Source organism: Pristis pectinata, chromosome 12 (genome assembly GCF_009764475.1).
Source record: "Pristis pectinata isolate sPriPec2 chromosome 12, sPriPec2.1.pri, whole genome shotgun sequence".
NCBI classification, from domain to species: domain Eukaryota; kingdom Metazoa; phylum Chordata; class Chondrichthyes; order Rhinopristiformes; family Pristidae; genus Pristis; species Pristis pectinata.
In genome coordinates, this window is record NC_067416.1 from 18706163 (window position 1) to 18729395 (window position 23233).

The window sequence follows — 23233 nt, forward strand, 5'->3', positions numbered from 1 at the left end:
GGTTTCTGGTAGATTTATTTGCTCTTCTACCATGCATGCATGATTATTTTATGTCAGATCTTGTATTTTGTTAATAATTTAAAGTGAGAAACTTCAGGTTCAAGCAAACTTGCAGTTTTTACCTGTCATTCCTTTGAATTGTGACACTGTTTTGTGACCTAAATTCATACTCCCACATTTGTCTTTCTACACTATTTCCCAAGCAACATAATGCTGACTTTACTCACTCAATCATTTATATTGTAATGTGCTTACTGGTATTGATCAATCTATCTCTTCAACTTAAAATTAATTTCTAAATACCCAATATGCCGTCATCAACAAAACAATTCAAAAAGGGCATCTTCTAACATGTTTGACATCACTTTTCTGCATTTGAATGTCATTCTTGAAATGAAAGCCAGTGTTCAGTGGTTCTGTTTAGTTTATGGCTTTAATAATTTTGTACCCACCAGGCAGCATTGAGATGAATGGCCAGTTCTATGTTTGTATGGTCTTGGTTGACTGGAAATTACCCTGTCGTCTTGGAGCCATGCTGTGAGATCTGCTCAAACTGCCACTGCTGGCAAACAGAATCTTAGCTTAATGCTTTGTACTAATGCAGCACTCCTGCAGTTTTGGCTCAGATTGAGTGCTCAAGTACAGGAATGGGGATTGAACCTGCTGACACTGCGGGCAGCTCCCAAATGGAGTCAGGGAAGGCAGGAGATGTATCACCTGGATCTGGAGGTTTAATTAGGACAACTCCCATCACTGAGCTTAAGATAATTGTGCTTCAGACAGCCAAAATTTTGATGTTTCTCTTTTGTACAAAGCTCTGTGCATCTGAGATAGACAAATTTATCCTTCCCCACTGGGAATCATCAGCATTTTGTAACATGAAAACCAAGAGTCCTCAGGATGTGCGGACATCTTGTCCCCTTTCTCATATCACGATTCACATGCACCCAACCCATTACCCCCCATGCGCACACAAGGGCATATATGTTACCATCCAGCCATCCTTCACATCACTATTCCCCACTCTTCCGCAACTACTGGCAAAACACTGATCTGGTAGGACCAATCGCTCTTCAGTAGAATGTTGTTGTGGGATTCCGTGTCTGGATTTAACATTCAGTATCTTTTTCCTTGTTTTCCTTTTCCCCACCACCAAATGCATCTCAAGGACCCTGGAACCCTGTGTTCCTCTCACCCCAACCCACCCCTTTCCTAATCTTTTCTTTCCTTTATCCTGCCCAGAAGTGTCTTGCTATCTGCTACTCTCTGTGGTACTCTGTGAGTACTGAGCTTTAAATAGTATTGAACCACAGTGAGGTGCAAAAAAGTAGTCATTACAATTACCTTACTGAACGGGTGACTTTTATCATAGGAGAATGTTTTTATTATTCATGCCTGATGTGTATCGAGTAAAAATGTTCATTGTTTATAAGCCTTCCATACTCTTGATGTTCTCTAAGTCACTCCAGTGTTTTGCTTTCCTTCTGTAGGCTTTTTGGTGATGAGTCAGAACTGCTATTCTGGACTGTTGCTGCTCATTATTTGTATCGGTTCTCAAAAAGAAAAGACCTAGTTGCACTGAATGGCATTCAAGAGAGCCAGGCCAGCCCACTGGATATTTGCTATGATGTACTGTGTGAGAGTTCCTACTTCCAGGTAACACAAATTGCAGCTGACGAATTCTCCTATGATCCAGTACCCAGCAAATTACCTGTCATGTCCTTGATTATTCTCTTCATAGATGTTTCCTAAACTGCTTCTTTTTCCTTCTGGACTCTGACTCAAGATGACTGCTGTTTTGCCCAGTTTGCTGTCTAGCTCAAAAAGCTCATGAATAGGAAAGGCTTAGAGGGATATGGGCCAAACGTGGGCAAATGTGACTAGCTTAGATGGGCATCTTGGTCAGCATGGACGAGTTGGGCTTAAGGGCCTGTTTCCATGCTGTAATACTCTATAACTATGACTCGTGTTCATGATGGAAGTCCAAAGAGATCTAAAGGGACTGATGTAGAGAGAAAGTAGAAGTTGGGTGCAAAAAGGTCCTCAAAAGGCTAACGGAACATTGACCGTTAAAACCATGAAGCTAGAATCTAAAGGTGAGGAAGTTTTTGCTGCGACTTTGCAAACACCTGGTTAGACCACATCTGGAATACCATAATTCTGCAAAGTATGAGCCATTTATGCACTGGTTGTGGTGCCCTAAAGTGCACATTCCAGTATTATTGATAATTCTCATAGTTTCAAATGCATCTAAATTAATTGCATGCTTTCATTAAATCTGACACAATATTGAAATTTTCAAAATTAAGTTTAAAACTGATTCTCAAAATATTATCATTTAATATCAGAAATAATGCAGTACACCAATCCCCATGTGAATCCTCAAGATCCCTTTATCTGTCTTATTTCTTTTAGATATTTTTGCAGTGCGACTGAAATAAGACATTATTGGCAATAATGTCATTGCAAATGAAATCTTGTTCTCTCAGATGTTTGCTGCATTTTCAGACACATGTATTACAAAGACATAAGACAAGCAATTTTGAAGGATTTCATGGTTAAATTTTAACAGGAACATTTATAGAAAGACTACTGGATACTTGTATTGAAATGGAGTAAAATAAAATGAAAAACAACCTCATTTTACTTAATGTAACATTTTTCATTTATCTAAAGAATAAATTTTGCTATGAAGAATTTTTGTTTTCCCCTAGCAAATTAAGATGATATTGAAAAGTAGTTTCATTGCAATTAGGCTTCATTGTTTTGCAAGTTTTTAAAAGCCATTTTATTTCTAGAAATCTCAGATTGAGCGAGTTAACCTGCAAGAAGCAAAAAGAACAACATATGATCACACAAGGAAATGTGCAGACCAGTTGCTTTTATTAGGCCAGGTAAGAAATTCACATCCACTTCAATTATTAATGGTGTAATATATTCTTTGTAGTAATCTGCTAAGTGCTTAACTTGTGTAAAAGTAAAAATATTAAAGTATAAATTATCAGAATTAAATTTGTAAAGAGTTTCAGAATTAAATGTTTTGTAAGTTCTTGAACAGTATTTTGTACGATACAGGGAGAACCATTTGTTGTTGCTGGCAGTCATTTGGATGTAGGCAATGTTATCAGAGTGGTGGAGTTGACTGTAAGGTGTGACAGGGAGATGACATTTACAAGAGACATTGAATATTGATAATTTTTTTTAAATGTCAGTGGAGTCCAATTACACTGGTACTTTGCTTAGTGCTGATTTGTGTAGTGCTCTTGGTCCTCCAGTCAGGGTCCATTGCTGCCTATACTTATAAAAATGGAAGACTGCACCCTGCTGTGCCAGTAATCTGGATGCAGTGAATCTGCTGTGACCCCCTGCCTGCTGTGTGCTGTGACAACACCCCCCCCCCCCCACCCCTGGGTACTGATGGCACCTGCTTTCTCCTGACAGATCACCCAGATCCTACACTATTCCTCATCATGACCAGTTGGATGTGATGGAAGCTGCTGTTCCCCCCTCCCTTTGTTTCCCTGTGCCGAGTTCTTCCCAGCCCAGAGATTTCTGCATGGTAATAAGCATAATAGTGGTCATTCTGTATATAATGTTATAATCACCCCTTTTAGGACTGATTCTACTAGCTCATTCCTGCCAATACATCCTGTACACTAAGCAAGGTACCAGTGTAATGTTTAAAATGTTCAAGTCTTTTATTTGGATCTTCATTAAAAGTGGCCTGATTAGAAGTTTGTGTTCATGGAAACGGAAGATAGATGTAAACAACAGCATTTCTGTTGGAAAGTGAGTTCTGGGCTCAAACTGTATCAAATAAATATAAGTTCTGAAGATGCACTAAGCTTCATTCATCCTTTTTGGTTTGTTCTGCTAAGGTCCATACATCTGGTGTTAAGTCAGCTCCTGGACATTCAAAGTTGAGTTTATTGTCATATGTATAAGTACTTGTATGCAAAGGTGCAATGTAAAACTTGCAGTAGCATCACAGGCACATAGCATCATATAAGCAGCATTCACAAGAAAAATGTAAATTAAACATAAACTATACATAATTTTCACAAGAAAAAAAACACAGAACAAAAAAAACATTCATAAAAGTGCAAAGTGATCAAAGTGGTCACAGTGTTGCTAAACTGTAGTGGTGATTAGGGTTTTACTGGTTGCTTCAAGAACCGAATGGTTGATGGGAAGGAGCTGTCCTTGAACCTGGTGGTGTGGGACTTCAGGCTTCTGTACCTCCTGGCTGACGCTAGCTGCGAAAAGATGGCATGGTCTGGATGGTGGGGATCTTTGATGGATGTTGCCTTCTTGAGACAGTGCCTCCTGTAGCTACTACCGATGGTGGGGAGGGATGTGCCCAGGATGTATCGGGCAGAGTACACTACTCTCTGCTGCTGTTGGTGTTCCTGCACATTCCAATTGCTGTACCAGACCATGATGCAACCAGTTAGGATACTTTGAACAGTACATCTGTAGAAGTTTGTTAGAGTGTTCAGTGATAAGCCAAACCTCCTTAACCTCCTAAGAAAGTAAAGACGCTGGCGCACTTTCCTTCTGATTGCATCTATGTGCTGGGTCCAGGTCAGGTCATCCGATATGTTAATGCCCAGGAATTTAAAGCTGCTGACTCCACCACCATTCCCCCAGTGTAGACTGGCACATGTTCGCCCTCCTTCCCCTTCCTGAAGTCAACAATCAGCTCTTTAATTTTGCTGACGTTGAGTGAGAGGTGGTTGTTGTGGCACCACTCAACCAGATGTCCTATCTTGCTCCGGTAAGCTGACTCATCTCCACCTGTGATTCATCCAGCAACAGTAGTGTTGTTGGCAAATTTAAAGATGGCTTTGGAGCTGTGCTTACCCACACAGTCATGTACATATAGAGAGTAGAGCAGGGGACTAAGCACCTGTGTTGATGATCAGCGAGGATTAGATGTTGTTACCAGTCCTCGCTGATTGAGGTCTGATTGAGATACAAGAAATAGCAATACTGGTAAACAAAATGAAATGTGTTTGTTTATATTTGACAGACGGACAGGGCAGTGCAGTTGCTACTGGAAACAAGTGCAGAAAATCCAAGCTATTACTGTGATTCCCTGAAAGCTTGCCTAGTTACCACCATAACCTCTTCAGGTCCTTCCCAGAGCACCATAAAACTGGTGGCTACTAACATGATAGCAAATGGAAAGCTAGCAGGTAACAATCTGTGAGATAAATTCAAGCATGTACATTATGGTTTACTTAAAATTCTGTAAATGCACTCTCATATATAGTAGTCTCTAGAGTAGCTTTAATGCTACTGTTGGCTTTCTAGACAGAGTTGTATTTGAATGCCATTCCTGATTAACATTTTCACTGCCCTTGAGATTTGGTTTTCAAAAGTGCTGGCTACAACTCTCGGATGGGCTGTGGGATGATTTTTAAACGACAAAAAAAGTGCTCCTTTAAACCAATGTAGACCAGACAGCATGTTGTTATTAATTGGGTAACATGGGTGAACCATTTATTTAAAGTGGGCCACCTGAAAAATAAAGTCTGAAAACCACTGCCTTAGACAATGTGTTTGCTCGTAGATAAGTTGTTTAGAAAAGCAAGGAAAACTTCCCAGGTGTGAAGTCTCTTCTCAGACAGTGTAATGCATTGCAGCAGATGAAAACACAAGGAACCTTGAGCAAATTGATCTTCATAAACATGGAAATCCTAGAAGAGCCATCAGCATACCACAAATTACTTGTACTGGATATCCATTTAAATATTAACAATATTTTCAGAGGCAGCTATCAAACCTAAATGCCTGTCACTTTTGGCGGTTGACAAAAAATGTTATGTTAAATTAAATTTTAAAACTTCAGCTGGTAGGCAAGGCAAGATAATCAGAACATTCTCCATTTATAGAACCCGACATTTTTTTAAAAACTATGCAGTGTAAGAGTACCATGGAAGTTCTTCAGCACTGGAACTACCACTTTCATTTGTGTTGACTTAACAAGCTCAAATTTTATGTTTTTCACATCTTCAGCCAGGAACCTGTCTTCTGAAAAAGTATTGTTGTGTTGCTCTATAATTGTATTCCCTCTGGTGCCATTCTCTGTCAAGCATCAGACAGAAAGAGTTATCAAATCCAGCAGCAATTCATAAAATCCATTTGCCATCTGCTACAATTTTGTAACTTTAGGGGTCTTTTTGGTCTCAGTCTTAAAAAGTGCTGTTGAATCATTAGATTCCTCCATTAGCTTCTGACTTAATTGGGATTCAATGTAAAGAAATGTTTAAAAATGAGTCAAAGATAATGCACTACACTGCATAAAGAAAACTAACAGTGAGCTAAAAAGATTCCTAGCATAAAATATGGCAGAGAATTAGCAAACAAGTTGACAAACCAGCAATAGCATTACACTAAATGTTCTAAATAAAATACATAAATGTGTTTCCACAGGGGGATATGAGAGTGAGAAAGTTGTGGATAAACAAATTAAGCCGAACTGAAAATCAAAAGACCATGTATAATAATATAGTGCCAACAGTGTAATCTTGAATATGAAAATTCTAATGGGGATTTGAACAATGAAGGTTAGAAGCACTAAAATGTCATCTTTTTTAATTGAAGAAAGGGATCTATTTTCATTTGTACTGATTTCCTGATTCAGCTGTATGCTTAATTTTCATTTTCAGTATTTTGAATTTTTTTTTGGGTTATGCTCACAGAAGGTGTCCAGCTACTTTGTCTGATAGATAAAGCTGCGGATGCTTGTCGATATCTGCAGACCTATGGAGAATGGAATCGAGCTGCATGGCTTGCAAAAGTAAGTGATTCGTAACTTAATTCGGATGCAAGTGACAATTGATACCAGTTTCTGTTTTCTATTTCTCCTGATCCTGTCTTGGATCATCTTCCAGTATCATCGTGTTTTTCATCTAGGTTCCAGCATCTGCAGTCCTTTGTTTCTCATGTCCTCTGATGTTTGACATTTCTGCCCTGGGGAAAAGATTCTGACTGTCTCTCATAATTTAAAAAAAATCCTCTGTCAGGTCTCCCCTCAGCCTCCAATGCTCTATGGAAAACAACCCAAGTTTGTCCAACCTTTCTTTGTAGCTCATACCCTCTTGGTAAACCTCTTCTGCACTGTTTCCATGGTCTCTACATCCTTCCTATAAATGGGTGACCAGAACTGCACACAATACTCCAAGTGTGGTCTGGGTAAAGTTTTATATAGTTGCAGCATGACTTCCTTATTCTTATACTCAACACCCCTACCAATGAAGGCAAGCATGCTATATGCCGCCTTTATCACCTTAACCACTTGTGTAGCAACTTTCAGTGAATTATAGAATTGGACCCCAAGATCCCTCTGTACTTCAATGCTTATTAAGGGGCCTACCATTGACTGTATACTTTCTCCTTTCATTTGACCTCCCAAAGTGCAACCCCTCTTACCTGCCTGGATTAAATGCCATCTGCTACTTGTCTGCCCATATCTATAACTGATCTATATCCCACTTTATTCTTCCATAGTCCTTTACACTGTCCACAACTCCACCTTCCTTGGTGTCATCCACAAACTAGCTAATCCACACATCTGCATTTTCATTTAAATCATTGATCTATATCACAAACAACAGAGGTCCCAGCACTGATCCTTGTGGAACACCACTGGTCACGAACCTCCAGCCAGAATAACAGACTTCCGCCCCTAATCTCTATCTTCTATGGACAAGCCAGTTCTGAATCCAAACTTGCAATTCACCCTGGATCCCATGCATCTTTATCTTCTGAATCAACCTACCATGAGGGACCTTATCAAATGCCTTACTAAAGTCCATGTAGTTAACGCCCACCGCCTTACCCTCATCAAGCACCTTTGTCACCTCCTCAAAAAAAAAATTCAATTAAAGTTTGGAAGGCATGACCTGCCCTGCACAAAGCTATACTGACTGTCCCTAAACATGCTGTGCCTTTCCAAATATGCATAAATTCCATCCCTCAATATACTCTCTAAAAGATTCCCTACCACTGACATGAGCCTCATTGGCCTATAATTACCTGGATTATCCCTATTTCCCTTGAACAACGGCACAACATTTGCTAGTCTCCAGTCCTCCAGGACCTCGCCTGTTGCCAGTGAGGACACAAAGATCTTTGTCAAAGACCCAGCAATCTCCTCACTTGCATATATCCTAGAATATTGAAAGAAGCTATCAGGTCCTAGGGACTTATTCACCTTAATGATTTTCAGAAGACCCAGCACTACCTCTTCAAAATGTCCCAGCACATTAGCATGCCCCATTCTGCTTCCACTATCCTTCAAATTCTTCTCCTTGGTAAATACCGACACAAAGTACTCACTTAGCACCAGAAAAGTTATTAAAAGTTCCAGAAATTGAAACTATGATCATCCATAATTTTGCTTTCTTAAGTATTCCTAGCATTTTTTACAAGGCAGAATAGCTTGTATGTGAGTGAATGGCATATAAAAAATTGTTGCATGCTTGTGGGTATCTGCAAAGGCAATCACCCAATTAAGATGGTGAGCCTGCTTTTTCATATTGGATTAGATGTATGATATCTAATAAAGTAAAGTGGGTGACTCAGTTTAACAATATTTTTAATCTATTAGTCATCAGAAATACAAAATTTCACAATGAAGGGCAACCTGACAAACTTTAGAAATGTCAGGAAATATCAACCTGAATATGTCACATGGAAGCCAATCTCAAAACCTTGCCTATTTAGCACTAATTACATAAGACGTTAGCATATGAACTTGTGTTCAGTTTACTTTCTCTGCTATTTTAATCCATTTTAAAATATATGGGGTTGGTACTTCCATGTCATGCTGATGAAAGACATTCAAGTGAGAACATTAAACATTTGTATGCTATTATTTGAGGAGTGAAATCTCAAAAACAGACATATTCAATATTGGTATTGGTTTATTATTGTCACTTGTACCGAGGTACAGTGAAAAACTTGTCTTGCGTACCGACCGTACAGGTCAATTCATTACACAGTGCAGTTACATTGGGTTAGTACAGAGTGCATTGATGTAGTACAGGTAAAAACAATAACATTACAGAGTAAAGTGTCACAGCTACAGAGAAAGTGCAGTGCAATAAGGTGCAAGGTCACAACAAGGTAGATCATGAAGTCATAGTCCAGCTCATTGTATAAGGGAACTGTTCAATAGTCTTATCACAGTGGGGTAGAAGCTGTCCTTAAGTCTGGTGGTACGTGCCCTCAGGCTCCTGTATCTTCTACCCAATGGAAGAGGAGAGGAGAGAGAATGTGTGGGTGGGGTCTTTGATTATGCTGGCTGCTACACCAAGACAACGAGAGGTAAAGACAGAGTCCAAAGAAGGGAGGCTGGTGTCTGTGATGCGCTGGGCTGTGTCCACAACTCTCTGCAGTTTCTTGCAGTCCTGGGCAGAGCAGTTGCCGTACCAAGCCGTAATACATCCAGGTAGGATGCTCTCTATGGTGCATCGGTAAAAGTTGGTGAGAGTCAAAGGGGACAAACTAAATTTCTTCAGCCTCCTGAGGAAGTAGAGTTGCTGGTGAGCTTTCTTGGCCGTGGCATCTACGTGATTTGACCAGGACAGGCTGTTGATGTTCACTCCCAGGAACTTGAAGCTCTCAACCCATTGATGTAGACAGGTGCATGTACACCGCCCCCTTTCCTGAACTCAATGACCAGCTCTTTTGTTTTGTTGATATTGAGGGAAAGGTTGTTGTCATGACACCATTCCACTGAGCTCTCTATCTCCTACCTGTACTCTGACTCCTTGCTGTTTGAGATACGGCCTACAATGGTGGTATCATCTGCAAACTTGTAGATGGAGTTAGAGCAGAATCTGGCCACACAGTCATGAGTGTGTAGGGAGTAGAGTAGAGGGCTGAGGACGCAGCCTTGTGGGGCACCAGTGTTGAGAATAATCGTGTCGGAGGTATTGCTGCCTATCCTCACTGATTGCAGTCTGTTGGAAAGTCAAGAACAATAAACACATTATGGAATTTGTAGCAGCTTTTTGCAAATTCCCAATACTGATGTATTTGCAACAAATAAATAAGCCTTCCTTCTGAGTAAGAATAATTTTAATTTAATTCTTATCTGCCAGTTGCACAGAAAGTTGTGGCTATATTGAACAAGCTTCCAGGGGAAGTGGGAGAGGCAGGTACAATTACAACATTTAAAACACATTTAGACAGGTACGTGGATAGGAAAGGTTTAGAGGGCCCAATGCAGGCAAAAGTGGCTACCTCACACCTTGGTTGGCATGGACGAATTGGGCCAAATGAATTTCGTTCTGTACAACTCTATGACTCTGAGGTTATTTATCCGGGTAAATGTCGGTGCTTTAAAGGACAAAAACATTCACACAAATCCCTGTTTCTTCACTGAATGTGCTGTCACATCTTTTAATGTTATTCTGATGTATTTTTCAATGGAAAATATTTATTGTCTTTTTAATTTCTCTAACGAAGGTGCGTCTAAACACAGAGGAGTGTGCAGAAGTGCTGAAACGGTGGGTAGATCATCTTTGTTCTCCACAAGTGAATCAAAAGTCCAAAGCCATCCTAGTCCTCCTCTCACTGGGCTGTTTTAGCAAAGTTGCTGAAATGCTTCATAGGTAAGTAATTTGGCTTCCACTAAGGCAGAGTCTGTCCAACTGTATATTTATCTGGATTGCTGGATGATATGATGACTTTTGCTCCTGGACAAGATGGGTTAATAATAACAGAACTGAAGGCTAGAAGTAATAAGTTCACACTGAAATTTAGTCATTGGAAGGTACTTTAGACATATTTGCTTTTTTTTTCAAATTGTAATGAGATATATTCTTGGAAAGGAAGAGATTCAATGGAATTGTTCAGAGTCTTGAAGTGTTTTGAAAGAGTAAATAAGGAAAAGCTATTTCTAGTGAGTTTTTTTAAAGCAGCAAATGGGGATTTGAAATAAAAGACTAAAGGCATCTAGCAGAAACATTTTTATTGCAATGAACCGTTATGAGTTGCAATGCACTGTCTGAAAGGGTGATGGAAGAAGACTCTGAGATGACTGTCAATAGGAGTTAGATAACTACTCAAAGGAAAGATTTTCTGGGACCTGGGAAAAAGGACAAGATGTAGTACTAGTTGGAAAACCTTTTTTCTTAAAGGGACCTGCTACTGATGGACTGAATGTTTTCTTTGCATTCTGTTGTTAAATGCAATGTAACTTAATTGTTAAGTGTACCAAACAGTAGTAAATAATCAGTAAGTTAATTAAGTGTAAATAACTTATTAAATGGTTCTATGATCTGGGGAGCAACTTTCAGAATGCTAAATTTCTAGCTGAAATGTTATTACTGAGCCTGGTGACTCTATTCCAAAAATAATAAGTCAAAGCTGATGGTGCTTACAGTAACAATCAGTATTCTTTTGCAAGTGATTTTTGTGGAAGGTGCTTCTAAGACACCAGGAATGTCCCAGCTGTTCTTGCACTTGACCAGCAAGGACTGAGCATAAGATGGAAAGCAATGGCAGGAAGGCTTCTGGTGAAAAAGCTGGAACCAAACTGATGTGTAAATGAGCAGATATTATAAAAACTAGAGCTGGGGACAGAGAACTTGTGCATGAGCACAAAGTAATTGGGAACGGATTCTCAAAAATGATTATAAAAGCAGCCTGAAGATGTTGAAAGGGAAGGAGTTCTTCAAACTAAGATGCAACAGCTAGATGTTTAGAATTGCTGGCTAATTACAATTTTCTAAGCTCCTCAGGATTTTGCACACTATTATGACATTCATTTGTTATTCCTTATTCATTGATATGGGCTAAAGTACGTTTCCTGTTTAAATTTCAGCATGCGGTATTTTGACAGAGCTGCACTATTCTTGGAGACTTGTCTCAAATATGGAGTTATTGAAAGCAATGAAAATACAGATATCCTTTTTATTTAATAAAATTGTGAATATTTAAGTAACAGTTTTGTGTTCAATTGCAGGAGTAAGTCCTCCCATTCTTTGTTGTTTATTGCAAAATCAGAAGCTGAGTAAGGCTTTTTATTTTCATTCAGTTATCCACCAAGAGAGAATGTCCATCTGTGAAGCACAGTGTTCACTTGTTCCTTAAAGTAGTTCAAGGATTTTGGCCTACGATGTCCTCAAAATTTTTTCCATGTGTCCATTATTTTTTTGTACAAACTTTGTGACATGAATTTTTCATCAGTTTCAACTTTCATTTCCTTGCTTTTAAATTAAAAACAAAGGCCCAGACCTCCCACATAAATGTTGGCAGTTCCACTCGGAGCTGCCAGTTACTACCTGTGTGACTGACCGGTAGGTTAGACTCCAGAGCAAAGGTGGAAGCCCTGTGCTTCAGCATAGCTAATCTTCATTCTTGGGACATCTGCGCTTGAAGTCTTAGAATCCAACAGGAGAGCATAACTTTCTGCGGATTTTCCTGCAACCAGGTTTAGTGGGCAGAGGTTCCAACCTGTTCCAGGTGCTGATTGGTGTATGTCAAGAAGGCCCATTGATTTTATTTGGATGAAATGGCTGCAGACAGAAGCATATAAGTTAATTTAATGGTGCTTTTAATTTAAATACTTGTATGCTTTCGTACATTTGCGAATATCAGAGCCATTCAAGGGCATTCAATCTGCCTAACAACTTTGACAGCAGTAAGCTTGGTGGAAAGGTTTAAGTATTTCAAAGCTGTTCAGAATACAGAGCTTCTCAATATCCACTGGGAAAGGCCCTGCACTTCATGGGGCTGACCGATCAGATGGTTATCTTGGAAAGGGGCCCACTCCAGGTAAGGGAGTGCTTTCAGGTTGAGCTACCAGTGAGTTAGAGTGAGATGACCAAGCTGAATATATTTAAGAAGGAGAGAGATTTCTAGATACAGAAAGCGTCAAGGGTGTAAGACTGGAGACTGCCCCACCCCTCTAAAGTTTACAATGGGCCAGTAATGTGATTACCTAAGCTGTCTGACAGATCTTTTAGTCAATGACAACAAACCAGATTTCCTTATTCTGTAGTGAAAGGACTATTTGAGGTTGAGAGATTATAACAACCTTAATGCACCAACTAATACCAGGATACCCTTTCTAAATATTTACCCCCTTCTTGCTATGAGATATTCCCTGTGTTATACTTGTGACCTTTCAAGTAGTCAATTTTCCAATGATCCCATGAGAAATTACTTTCCATAAATGACCAGTTTATTTTTAACATAGTTGTCCACCTGCTGACTTTTGGGGAGAGAAAGATTGCCATTTCCTGACTGCAGCGTGTCCCATGGTCACTTGGGGAGTTACTAATTCTCTACTAAATACAGACCGTGTCTTGCTTTCAGACCCCGTTTTGGCTATTGGAGCTTGAGCTAAGTGGTCCCACTTTCAAGGTAAAATCCCACTGCAGCCAACAGAAACTGCAAAGCTTTCTTTGAATCCTGCTGGCAAACAACACTTCAGTTCTCTTCCCCTTCCCTGTCTGATATCAGTGTCAGTTGATTGATGCAATTTTAAGTAATATAATGGGAGCTCATTGTAAGTGAGGAAATAGAACTTCCCAGCACCTGCTTTCTCCTTTGAACTAAGCCAAGCCCATACCATATGCAGATAGACAACTCCTAATGTCAGTATTTCAAAAAAGCCTTTGGACAAAATTAAGACATGCAAAATCTCTGTTTCACCACAGTATGGTGAAGATTAGCTCTTTGAATATACACGCACCCCTAGTAGCCAGACGTAACGACTCCCCATTGATATCTGCTCTGCTTCTCACAGCCTGCATTTGGGAGCTTCTAAAGTTTTCTCCCCCAAACATCATGGGAATAATAGCAGTTGTTCAGCCAATTCCTGAAATATGCCACAGACTGCGCTGTACCAGCTCAGTCTTCCAGCCCCAGTAATCTAGATTCAGGTAGAAACTCTTTCTGCGGGTATTGCAACAAGGTGTATGTGGAGCGAGCAGGGATATGATACTGAGATAGAAAATCAGCCATGATCATATTGAATAGTAGGGCAGCCTCAAAGCAATGAATGGCTTCTTGCTCCTATTTTTTCTATGGTCTGTACAAAATTTATTTATGAAGAGGTTGATTTTGCCTATATCCAGTACACAAAGGAGTTAGAAATATAGAACGTACTTTCTCATTGACGTGTGAAATGAGCATAAATTCTGAGCTGTAATATATTTGATTCAATTCCACTAGTATACCCAAAGTTTTTGCCGGTTGTTTTGTGCTTATGTGATACTTTAACAGCAAAACTATGTCTCATGTATTTGGGTTTTTGCAGATTTTTAAAATTTATATTAAACTCATACTGAATTTGATGTAATTTTTTTACCCCTGTCAAAAGTAAAATTTGGTTTATGACAAGTGTAATGTAACATTCACATTTAAATTGAGTTTGTACTGATGCAAATTCCTTTCCTACAGTGTTCTGCCATTTACCAAACCAGTCACTCTGACTGCTCTAGAGGTACCATTGTTGAATTAATACCAAGTCCTCTGCAAGTATGCTGGGCTCACAGCCACTGGAAGTAGAGATTCAATTATCTGGATAATATTGTTTAAGGTGACTTTCATGTCCTCTATCTGGACTAATTCAAACCCAAGTTTCAAACTGATCTGAGTCTCTCGCAGTGTACTTTTTTTTATTTGCATTCTGACAAAAGGAATTTTTAAAAGCTTTGATTCAGAATGTTTTTATATATAAGACATAGAAGTGCTTTTATTAAAATATTTTTGCAAAAGGAATGGATATGCAGAGGCTGACAATGCTGATCAGTTTTGGCCTGATGTAATTTGAGTTCCTGCCTGTGGGCGTTCTTTCATTTCAACCTTTTTCTCTCACTGCTACTGGGATTGTAAGAATCTGTGGAATGTAACTGATACTTGGATTTACAGTTTTCCTTGATGCTAGAGCATATGTTCTAAATCTGCAGATACTTGATTTTAAAGAGTTGGGGAAGTTGAATATTTATTCATTAATAATAATTGGTTATTATGCTGAAAGGTAATGATGGGGTATGTTAGCAGCATTTTGAGTGTTTAATTTGGCTCATTATCATTGTTCGTCTGGATTAATACACATGCAGAATATGCCTTTGCTCTAAATCTGGAAACCCAATTAGTTCAAAAATTACCTTGCTGCAGAAGTGAATTTTGATCTGTGTTGACTTTTTCTTGTGGAAGTAATTTTTTTCCTCTCACAGGAGGATTATTATACCAAAGAGTCCTGTTCCAAATAACAAATAATTGTGTTATTAATAATTGTTAATAGCAGGCTTCAGATTAAACTGATTTAAGAGCCATATCAATTAAGAAATAAGTTAAGGTTGTAATTACTAATAATAAAAATTTTGAGTGTCTATCTGATGATTCACAATAAATGTTTTAGAATGTCTTCACAGTAGCAATGTGGCTCTGCATTGAAGGCATTTTCCTTAATAAAGGTTCACAGAAATTTTACAATGCAGTTTATGCAGATTATGCAAGATATTTAAAGATGTTGAATCTAAAGGAAGGGGCAATGCTCTTTGCCATGAAAGCAGGAGATACAGGAGCTGAGCTACTTAAGGAGCTGCATCAAAGCAAAGAGGAAAAATCTACTTCATGACTTGAAGATGTTAACCTTTGAAAATACAGTGACCATCTTTAGCTTCAAAGGTTACCTTAACCAGTCGATGACTGGAATATAGTGTCATGTTCCCATTTCTAATTTTGATCTGAATAAAATACATTCCAGTTGTTGTTGCAGTGAAAATCAGCAAAAATAATATATAGGAGATTCTTCATGCAATGCTGTCTAGCATATCTAGATTTTTGATACAGTGAAAATTTTGTTTATGGCTAAATTATTTCTCTATAATATTCTTCGCTATAATATTTTTATAAGTTCCTGTAGAGGACCTCACAGGCAACTTTCTCTGTGCAGTTATCACTCTGACAACTATAGACTTTCTGTAGTTAGGCAAAAGACTGTGGACATCTTGTATAGCGTGATCAGAAAAAGTCTTATGGGTGTCATTGCATTTCAAGTTTCCTTACTGTTTAGCTATATACAAATAACTGTATTGTTGCTTGAAGAATTGGATTTATTGAAATGTGAAATGTGGATAAATGATTTGTAAAAGGAAGTATCTGATAGCGTAGCTGGACCTTGTTCTTAATTCAATGTTTAATTTGCTATAAATTGCTAATTCCAAGAGAGATGAAACAAAATTGTGGTGTGGAAGTTGCACATTTGGTCCAGATGGGTGTATAACCAGGAACCAATGGTACCATAAAAATTAGGTAAGAAGGAGATATGGTGAACACAGACAAAGTGGTCAGAAAAGACCACAGTAATACATGGAGAAGGAGATGATTTGACTTCCTCTCAAACAAAGAGTTTCTCTAGTTTGAAGAGAAGCTAGGGAAAGGAGGAGGAGGAAAAAGGTGCAAATTACAAAGGACATAAAAGAATAATTGTCGGTTATTGGAACTGAACATTACAGTCATTACATATTATACTTGCATATTTTTGTGCTAAAGTGCTGGTAAATTCTTTTGTAAGTTTGATTCTTGTGTTGTCCAAATTGTACTTGTGCATGATTAGTATTATTACAAACATCCGTGATCCAAAATGGATTTAATATTTTCTTCGCTGCTACAGTAGCTTATTTCTATAAATAGGGAAAAAAGAACAAAATAGATCATCCACTTATATGAAACTATTTGTTTTTTTTCTCCTTTTTCTGGCACAAAAGTACAATCTCTCTGCTGTTCCATCAAAAGAAGAAGTTTTCTAACAAAGTACTGCAGCTTTACACACCTTTCTATTACTTATTTTTTATATTGGAAAGGTAAGTCAGCCCTACAGACAAATACACTCAGTCGTCACATGCAGTACCTTAGGTGCTTCCCTTATCATTCATGGTCTTGTTGGATACAGCTAGGATGAAATGGTTGTCTTTTATTTTGGCAGGGATAATTTGATAAAGTTGCATTAGTCAGTCAGATAGGTACAAGTAGAACAAGGTAGCCAAATTTTACGTACATCATGCAGACAGGAGTTATAAACTGGTTAGGTGTGCAATTTTCAAATGCTGCACACCACTAAAGAAATTGTATTTCCATATCTTATGTCTCTGGTAAATTCCAGCATATTCTGTTGTATTGTATCTATAAAGTACTAATATAAAACACCAGTATCTTCACAGAGCAACTAGAAATATGTCCTTGTGAATATTATGATAATTTACAATATCTCTTAAAATTTACCTTTTGTTCCCTCAGAGTTCTGTTGTTCTTGTCTGTGTGTGGCTTGAAGGCATACTTCTCAATTGAAGGATTGTGAAGGTGTTTCACGTTTTTTAAAGAGATTATGCATCTAGTGTGAGCTTCCTCATGGTGCACATCACTGCACAATTGTGCCACCTAAAACTCTAATCCATCATGCCCCACTCCCACCAAAGGTCAGCTAACATGTTCACCCGGGTTGTCTTTGTATAACAATTCAAAAAAGCAGAATTTCTTTCTTTGATTGACGATCAAAAGTCATCCAGTCAAGCCGTCCCCAAACTTTTTTTAATGTGATTTTTTTTTTACTTTTTTTGTCCTGGGGACTATATGAATGAATAGCTGTATATTAAGTGATATCTACAACATTTCCATAGGTGAGACATACTGGGAGGGTTGGTATCCCTGTACATGGCTTTGGAGCTTGAGCCAGCATCTAGTTGCCCTTCCAAAGGTGGTGGTGAACTGCTGCAATCTCTGACGTGTAGGTTTTCCACAATGCCATGTTTCATGTATAAGCCATAATTTTAACTGATGCACAACAGACCTTCTGTGTTGCCCAACACTCTTCTCAATTGTTTTCAGTGCTGAATTTCACCTCCAACAAGCTTCCCATTGGACTGGAGTTAATCTACAAAACAAATGGGAAACTATATTGCCTTCACTCCACTCTAGAACCAATGTCACACCAACCTCAGATGTCACAATAATCGTTCATTGAAGCATGCAGGAGAAAGGGCCTTCCACTCAACACCTGCAAAACAAAGATTCTCCTCCAATCTGTCCCCACTCTACAACACCATCCTCCACCAATAAAGGTCCTCCAATGAGACGATAGTAAAAATGGGCCACCGTCCATATCTCGGGAGTCAATGAAGTCAAACATTGTTGATGAAGCACAATATCCTGAGGGTGTACACAGAGAGGATGTTTCCATGTGGGAGAATCTAAAACTAACAGCCACAGTTTAAAAATTAGGGTTTGCCCAAAAGATAGGGGATTTTTTTTTCTCTCAGAGGGCTGAGAGTCTTTGGAACTCTGAATATTCTTATGGCAGAGTAGATAAGCAAAGGGTGAAAGGTTACTGCAGGAAGGTGAAAATGCAGAGTAATCTTCATATGAAATTTGCCATTGCCTTCCATGTGCCAGTGCAGCCTTTGGCCATCTGAGTGAAAGAAGGAAGTCTTGACCTTCAAGCAAATCTGCCAAAGAGCTCATGGTCTGACGTGGTAGCAGTGATCGCTGCCCTCCTTCTGAACAAAGAGCTATCTACAGCAGACCTCAACCCATTGGAGAGGAACCACCAATGCTGTTTCCACATAATCCTCCAAATCCACCAGCAGGGTAAGCAAACCAATGTAGTCATCCTGCACTGAGGCCCTAATTACATGCAGCCTGGCCAATGAATTTGGATGAGTTGTTCACTTGCCCAACATCAGAGTACCAAAACAAACACCCTGTTCAGAGCTCCACCATGATAAAGCATTACCTTGAGGACAGTGGAAAAGATTCAGGGAAGTTCTCAATGCCAGGGGGGTAAGGGGTAAGGGTGGGGGGTGGAATGCAGCAGCCCCATTGACTTGGGAATCCCTGACCATTCAGGATAGCATTGAAAACCTCGAGTTCATTTGTGAGGACCACACAGAAGTCCAGCGTAAGTCCAAGAAGGAGTTCACCTCCTGCCAGATTACCTACCCACCAAGCCCATTACCCACCTTATGCCCCACCTGTGGCAGAGTTGGCAGGTCCCTCATTGGTCTCAAGAGCCACCTCAGGACCCATAGAATTGGAGATGAAGCAAGTCATCCTCAAACCTGAGGAGCTGCCAGTGTGCAGGGATCTAATTTCAGACATTAATGCAAAAGTAAACAATGGCCCCAACGTTACCAGGCTTGGTCTAAAATTTTTACTGTTTGGTTTTTCTCATTAGGCTCCTTCATTAAAAAAAAAGCCAAGTTAATGGTGCATGTCAGACCTCAGTAGAGGGTACCTATCTGTGCTTTCATTTATAAAGGCACAAATTGATCAGGGACAATCAGTCTGGTTTTAAGGGGAAGTTGTGTCTGACTAACTTGATTTGAATTGTAGCTGTCGGGAAAGATTGGATAAGCTAGAGCTGTTTTCTTTGGAACAGAGGAGTTGACAGCAAACTTAATTAAAGTGTATAAAATTGTAAGGGGCCTAGTTAGAGTGAATAGGAAGTACCTATTTCCCTTGGTAAATGAATAAAAAACCAAGGGGCATAGGCTTAAAATAATTGGTAGAAGGAAAATAGTGGAGTTGAAAGATTTATTTCACCAGGAGATGGTAGGAGTTGGGAACTCACCACAAGGGAGGGTGGTGGAGGCAGAACCCTTCCTCGTGTTTAACTAATAGTTAGATATGTGCTTGAAGACCAGTGACCCGCAGGGCTGTGCACCTTGTACTGAAAGGTGTGATTAGACCAAAAATGATGAGCTGAATGCCCTCCTGTGTCATTACAGTCTTTATGATATAATAATTCCATAATTCCAAGGATGTTAAATTCTCACTGGGCTTCTTTTGAATGATCATCTATTAACAAAATACTTCTTCCAGATCACAGAATTTTCTTGAAATTACGAGATTTTGTTCAAAAATGTGCACGTAAGCCACAAGTAATATGTCCATGAGCAGAATTTTCTGATCTCCATGGTAACAACTTCACAGTGTAGCATGGACAATTTGTCAAAATGTACTCTAGTGAATCTTGCTTTTCAACACAAATTGCTATTAATCTGTTCCAGGTTTATTTGCAAATCACAATGCAACTTGTGATCTGTCATCATCTTCACCTGTCTTATCATAATGTCAGCAAGACACCAGTGAGCACAATGTGCCTGAACAAAAAATGTTCAGTGATCACCACATAGTCATTTATAATTGACAGTGGTATATTTTGGTGTGTTCTGAATAAACTTAAAAATCTACTTGGCGAGCCCAAAATTCAACCACTGCCATTTAGCAGTTCAGTTTACTACTTAAATCGGAAATTACTGTCGAGTCACATTGTGGCTTAGTTCTGTCATCATCATTGTCCCTTTATCAGAATTGATTTTTCTACCATTACTGTCCTCATTGAACTCTGTATATTTAATAATATGCTGATATGCTTTATCTTAGTAAATTCCAGAAAATTATTCATTGTCTGCAACAGGTTGAAATGCTATAAAACAAAAAAAGTTTTTTTTAGAAAAATAAGATTTATAAAAATTAGGATTGTCGCATTTTGCAAGGTATGATTGTTCTTTTGTCACTTTTTTTTAGTACTGTTATGATATATACTGTGTAATTGTTTGATAAAATAATAAATTAGTCATAGAGGCAATGATCACTTATTAAACTATTTCAAGGAGTAATAAAATGTGCTAATTAAGTAATGATCTTAGTTTGTTTTGTTATAAAGTTTATTAAATTCCTAGTTTTCCCCACACAAGATATCAGCAGAATTTTCTAAAAGATTTTAATCCAAAGGTAATGAATGTGAATGCATTGAGAACAATAACATGTAAGCTAAATAAAAATTGTTCAATGCAATCCTTAATGCTTGTCCATTTTAATAATCCATCAATTTGTTAGAATTCTGCTGTGAGGACATCATGTCTACAAATGAAATTGCATTTATTGTTTCATTTTAATTGGTCACATCCGACAGACTCCATTGACTAGTGTGAGGTAATATATTGTTCTGTCACTTTCATTCTGGTTGGGCTGTCAGTACTCTCACAAGATACTAAAAGCTTGAAAAAATAACCATTGTTTGAGACTATACAAAACAAAATGCAAAGCCTGTGGATGGTAGAAACTGGGAAAAATAACACAAGATAGAAAGCCAGCTTGTTAGGCAAAACTTTTGCAAAATATTCACGTTTAAAAATAATCTGCATGGTCCTGTAGGAAAAGATATTCTTTGAAAATATTTCTGTCAGCACCATAATTTTCTCCTGGAAACTTAGATCCAGATTATTAGATTCTTAAACTTACATTTAGACTAGAGATCCCAATTAAAATCTTTACTAACTGACTTAATAATCTCAGACTTTAATAGTTTATGGCTGTTTTATTCTCTCAGGTCTTGTCTAGTACTTCAGTAAGGCTCCTGCTCAGCTGAAGTCACCACTGATTAACCCCACTAAATGGAAAAAAATGTTAGCCTACATTTGTACAACGTCTTTAAACATTTCTGTTGCTGCAATAGAATAGTTTTTGCACTAATTAAATAGAGGTACAATCTCAAAATTCAAAACTGATCACTTCAAAAATCCTTTAGTTGTATGGCCCTTTCCTCAACAATTTTCATTTCTGTATGGGATCATACATGCAGATCATTTCATAACATAATCCAATGTCATAAATGGGTATAATACATAAATACTGCACAGATGAGTTTCTTTTATAGACATGTTTAGGAACACCATATAATAGAGACCATAAGGCTTTCATCTTTTTCCCATTGGTACCTTAGTGGATTATGCTATTCTTAAGTAAAGGTTGGGTTCAAGGTGGAATCATTTCAGGTTGATATGACGTGGCTCACTGCTGCTTACAATGTTGTTACTCACATTTATGCATTGAAGACAATAAACTTGAGACAATAAACTAATTTTGAAATACAATGATTTTCATGGGCAAACAAACATCTGCTTGTAGAATTATCCCACAGCAGCAATGGAATGAGATGCTAGTCATCTCTTAATTATGTAATCTCTACAGCACTATGGTACAGCATGCAGGGCAGCTGAGCAGTACCTGTGTTTATACCCTCTGTTGGCCACTATCTATTTGTTACTTCATCCAAACTTGCCCCCATTTCCCTCCATTCACTTTTATTAATGTATATATAAAGCCTGTTCTTGAAGATGTCAGTATGATCTGCTTTAACCTTTCCACGTATAAGCCACTTCCAAATTCCCATCACCACGGAAAAAGATCTGGGGGATTGTAGTGGTGTCTTGCAGCGGCCTGAAAAGCTTGAGCATATAGATATTAGAAAAGAGATGGTGCTGAAACTTTCAGAAAGCATTAAGTTAAATAAGTCGCTGGGACCAGATGAGATGTACCCCAGGTTGCTGTGGGAGGCGAGGGAGGAGATTGCGGAGCCTCTGACAATGATCTTTGCGTCGTCGATGGAGACGGGAGAGGTTCTGGAAGATTGGAGGGTTGCAGATGTTGTTCCCTTATTCAAGAAGGGGAGTAGGGATAGCCCAGGGAATTATAGACCGGTGAGTCTTACCCCAGTGGTTGGTAAGCTGATGGAGAAGATCCTGAGAGGCAGGATTTATGAACATTTGGAGAGGTATAATATGATTAGGAATAGTCAGCATAGCTTTGTCAAGGGCAGGTCCTGTCTTACGAGCCTGATTGAATTTTTTTGAGGATGTGACTAAGAACATCAATGAAGGGAGAGTAGTAGATGTAGTGTATATGGATTTCAGCAAGGCGTTTGATAAGGTACCCCATGCAAGGCTTATGGAGAAGGTGAGGAGACATGGGATCCAAGGGGACATTGCAGTGTGGATCCAGAACTGGCTGGCCCACAGAAGGCAAAGAGTGGTTGTTGAAGGGTCATATTCTGAGTGGAGGTCGGTGACCAGTGGTGTACCTCAGGGGTCTGTACTGGGACCCTTACTCTTTGTGGTTTTTATAAACGACCTGGATGAGGAAGTGGAGGGGTGGGTTAGTAAGTTTACGGATGACACAAAGGTTGGGGGTGTTGTGGATAGTTTGGAGGGCTGTCAGAGGTTACAGAGGGATATAGATAGGATGCAGAGTTGGGCTGAGAAGTGGCAGATGTAGTTCAACCCAGATAAGTGTGAAGTGGTTCATTTTGGTAGTTCAAATATGTTGGCAGAATATAGTATTAATAGTAGGACTCTTGGCAGTGTGGAGGATCAGAGGGATCTTGGGGTCCAAGTCCATAGGACGCTCAAAGCGGCTGCGC

The 23233-nt window shown here is 38.9% G+C and overlaps 1 protein-coding gene across 2 annotated transcripts in view; it reads left to right on the plus strand.

Annotated features, from left to right (window-relative positions):
• wdr11 (WD repeat domain 11) overlaps positions 1-21019 on the plus strand; it is an 87326-nt gene extending 66307 nt beyond the window's left edge. Inside the window, exons 23-29 of one of the 2 annotated variants that reach the window (XM_052027431.1) lie at positions 1491-1656; positions 2799-2894; positions 5033-5198; positions 6708-6805; positions 10483-10628; positions 11843-11922; positions 15453-21017. In XM_052027431.1, coding sequence (XP_051883391.1) covers positions 1491-1656; positions 2799-2894; positions 5033-5198; positions 6708-6805; positions 10483-10628; positions 11843-11922; positions 15453-15610 — 910 coding nt within the window. In that variant the 3' untranslated portion in view covers positions 15611-21017. Of the gene's footprint in view, positions 1-1490; positions 1657-2798; positions 2895-5032; positions 5199-6707; positions 6806-10482; positions 10629-11842; positions 11923-15452 lie in introns of both variants that reach the window. The other variant, XM_052027432.1, reaches the window with a different exon arrangement.
• Positions 21020-23233: the final 2214 nt, after the last annotated feature.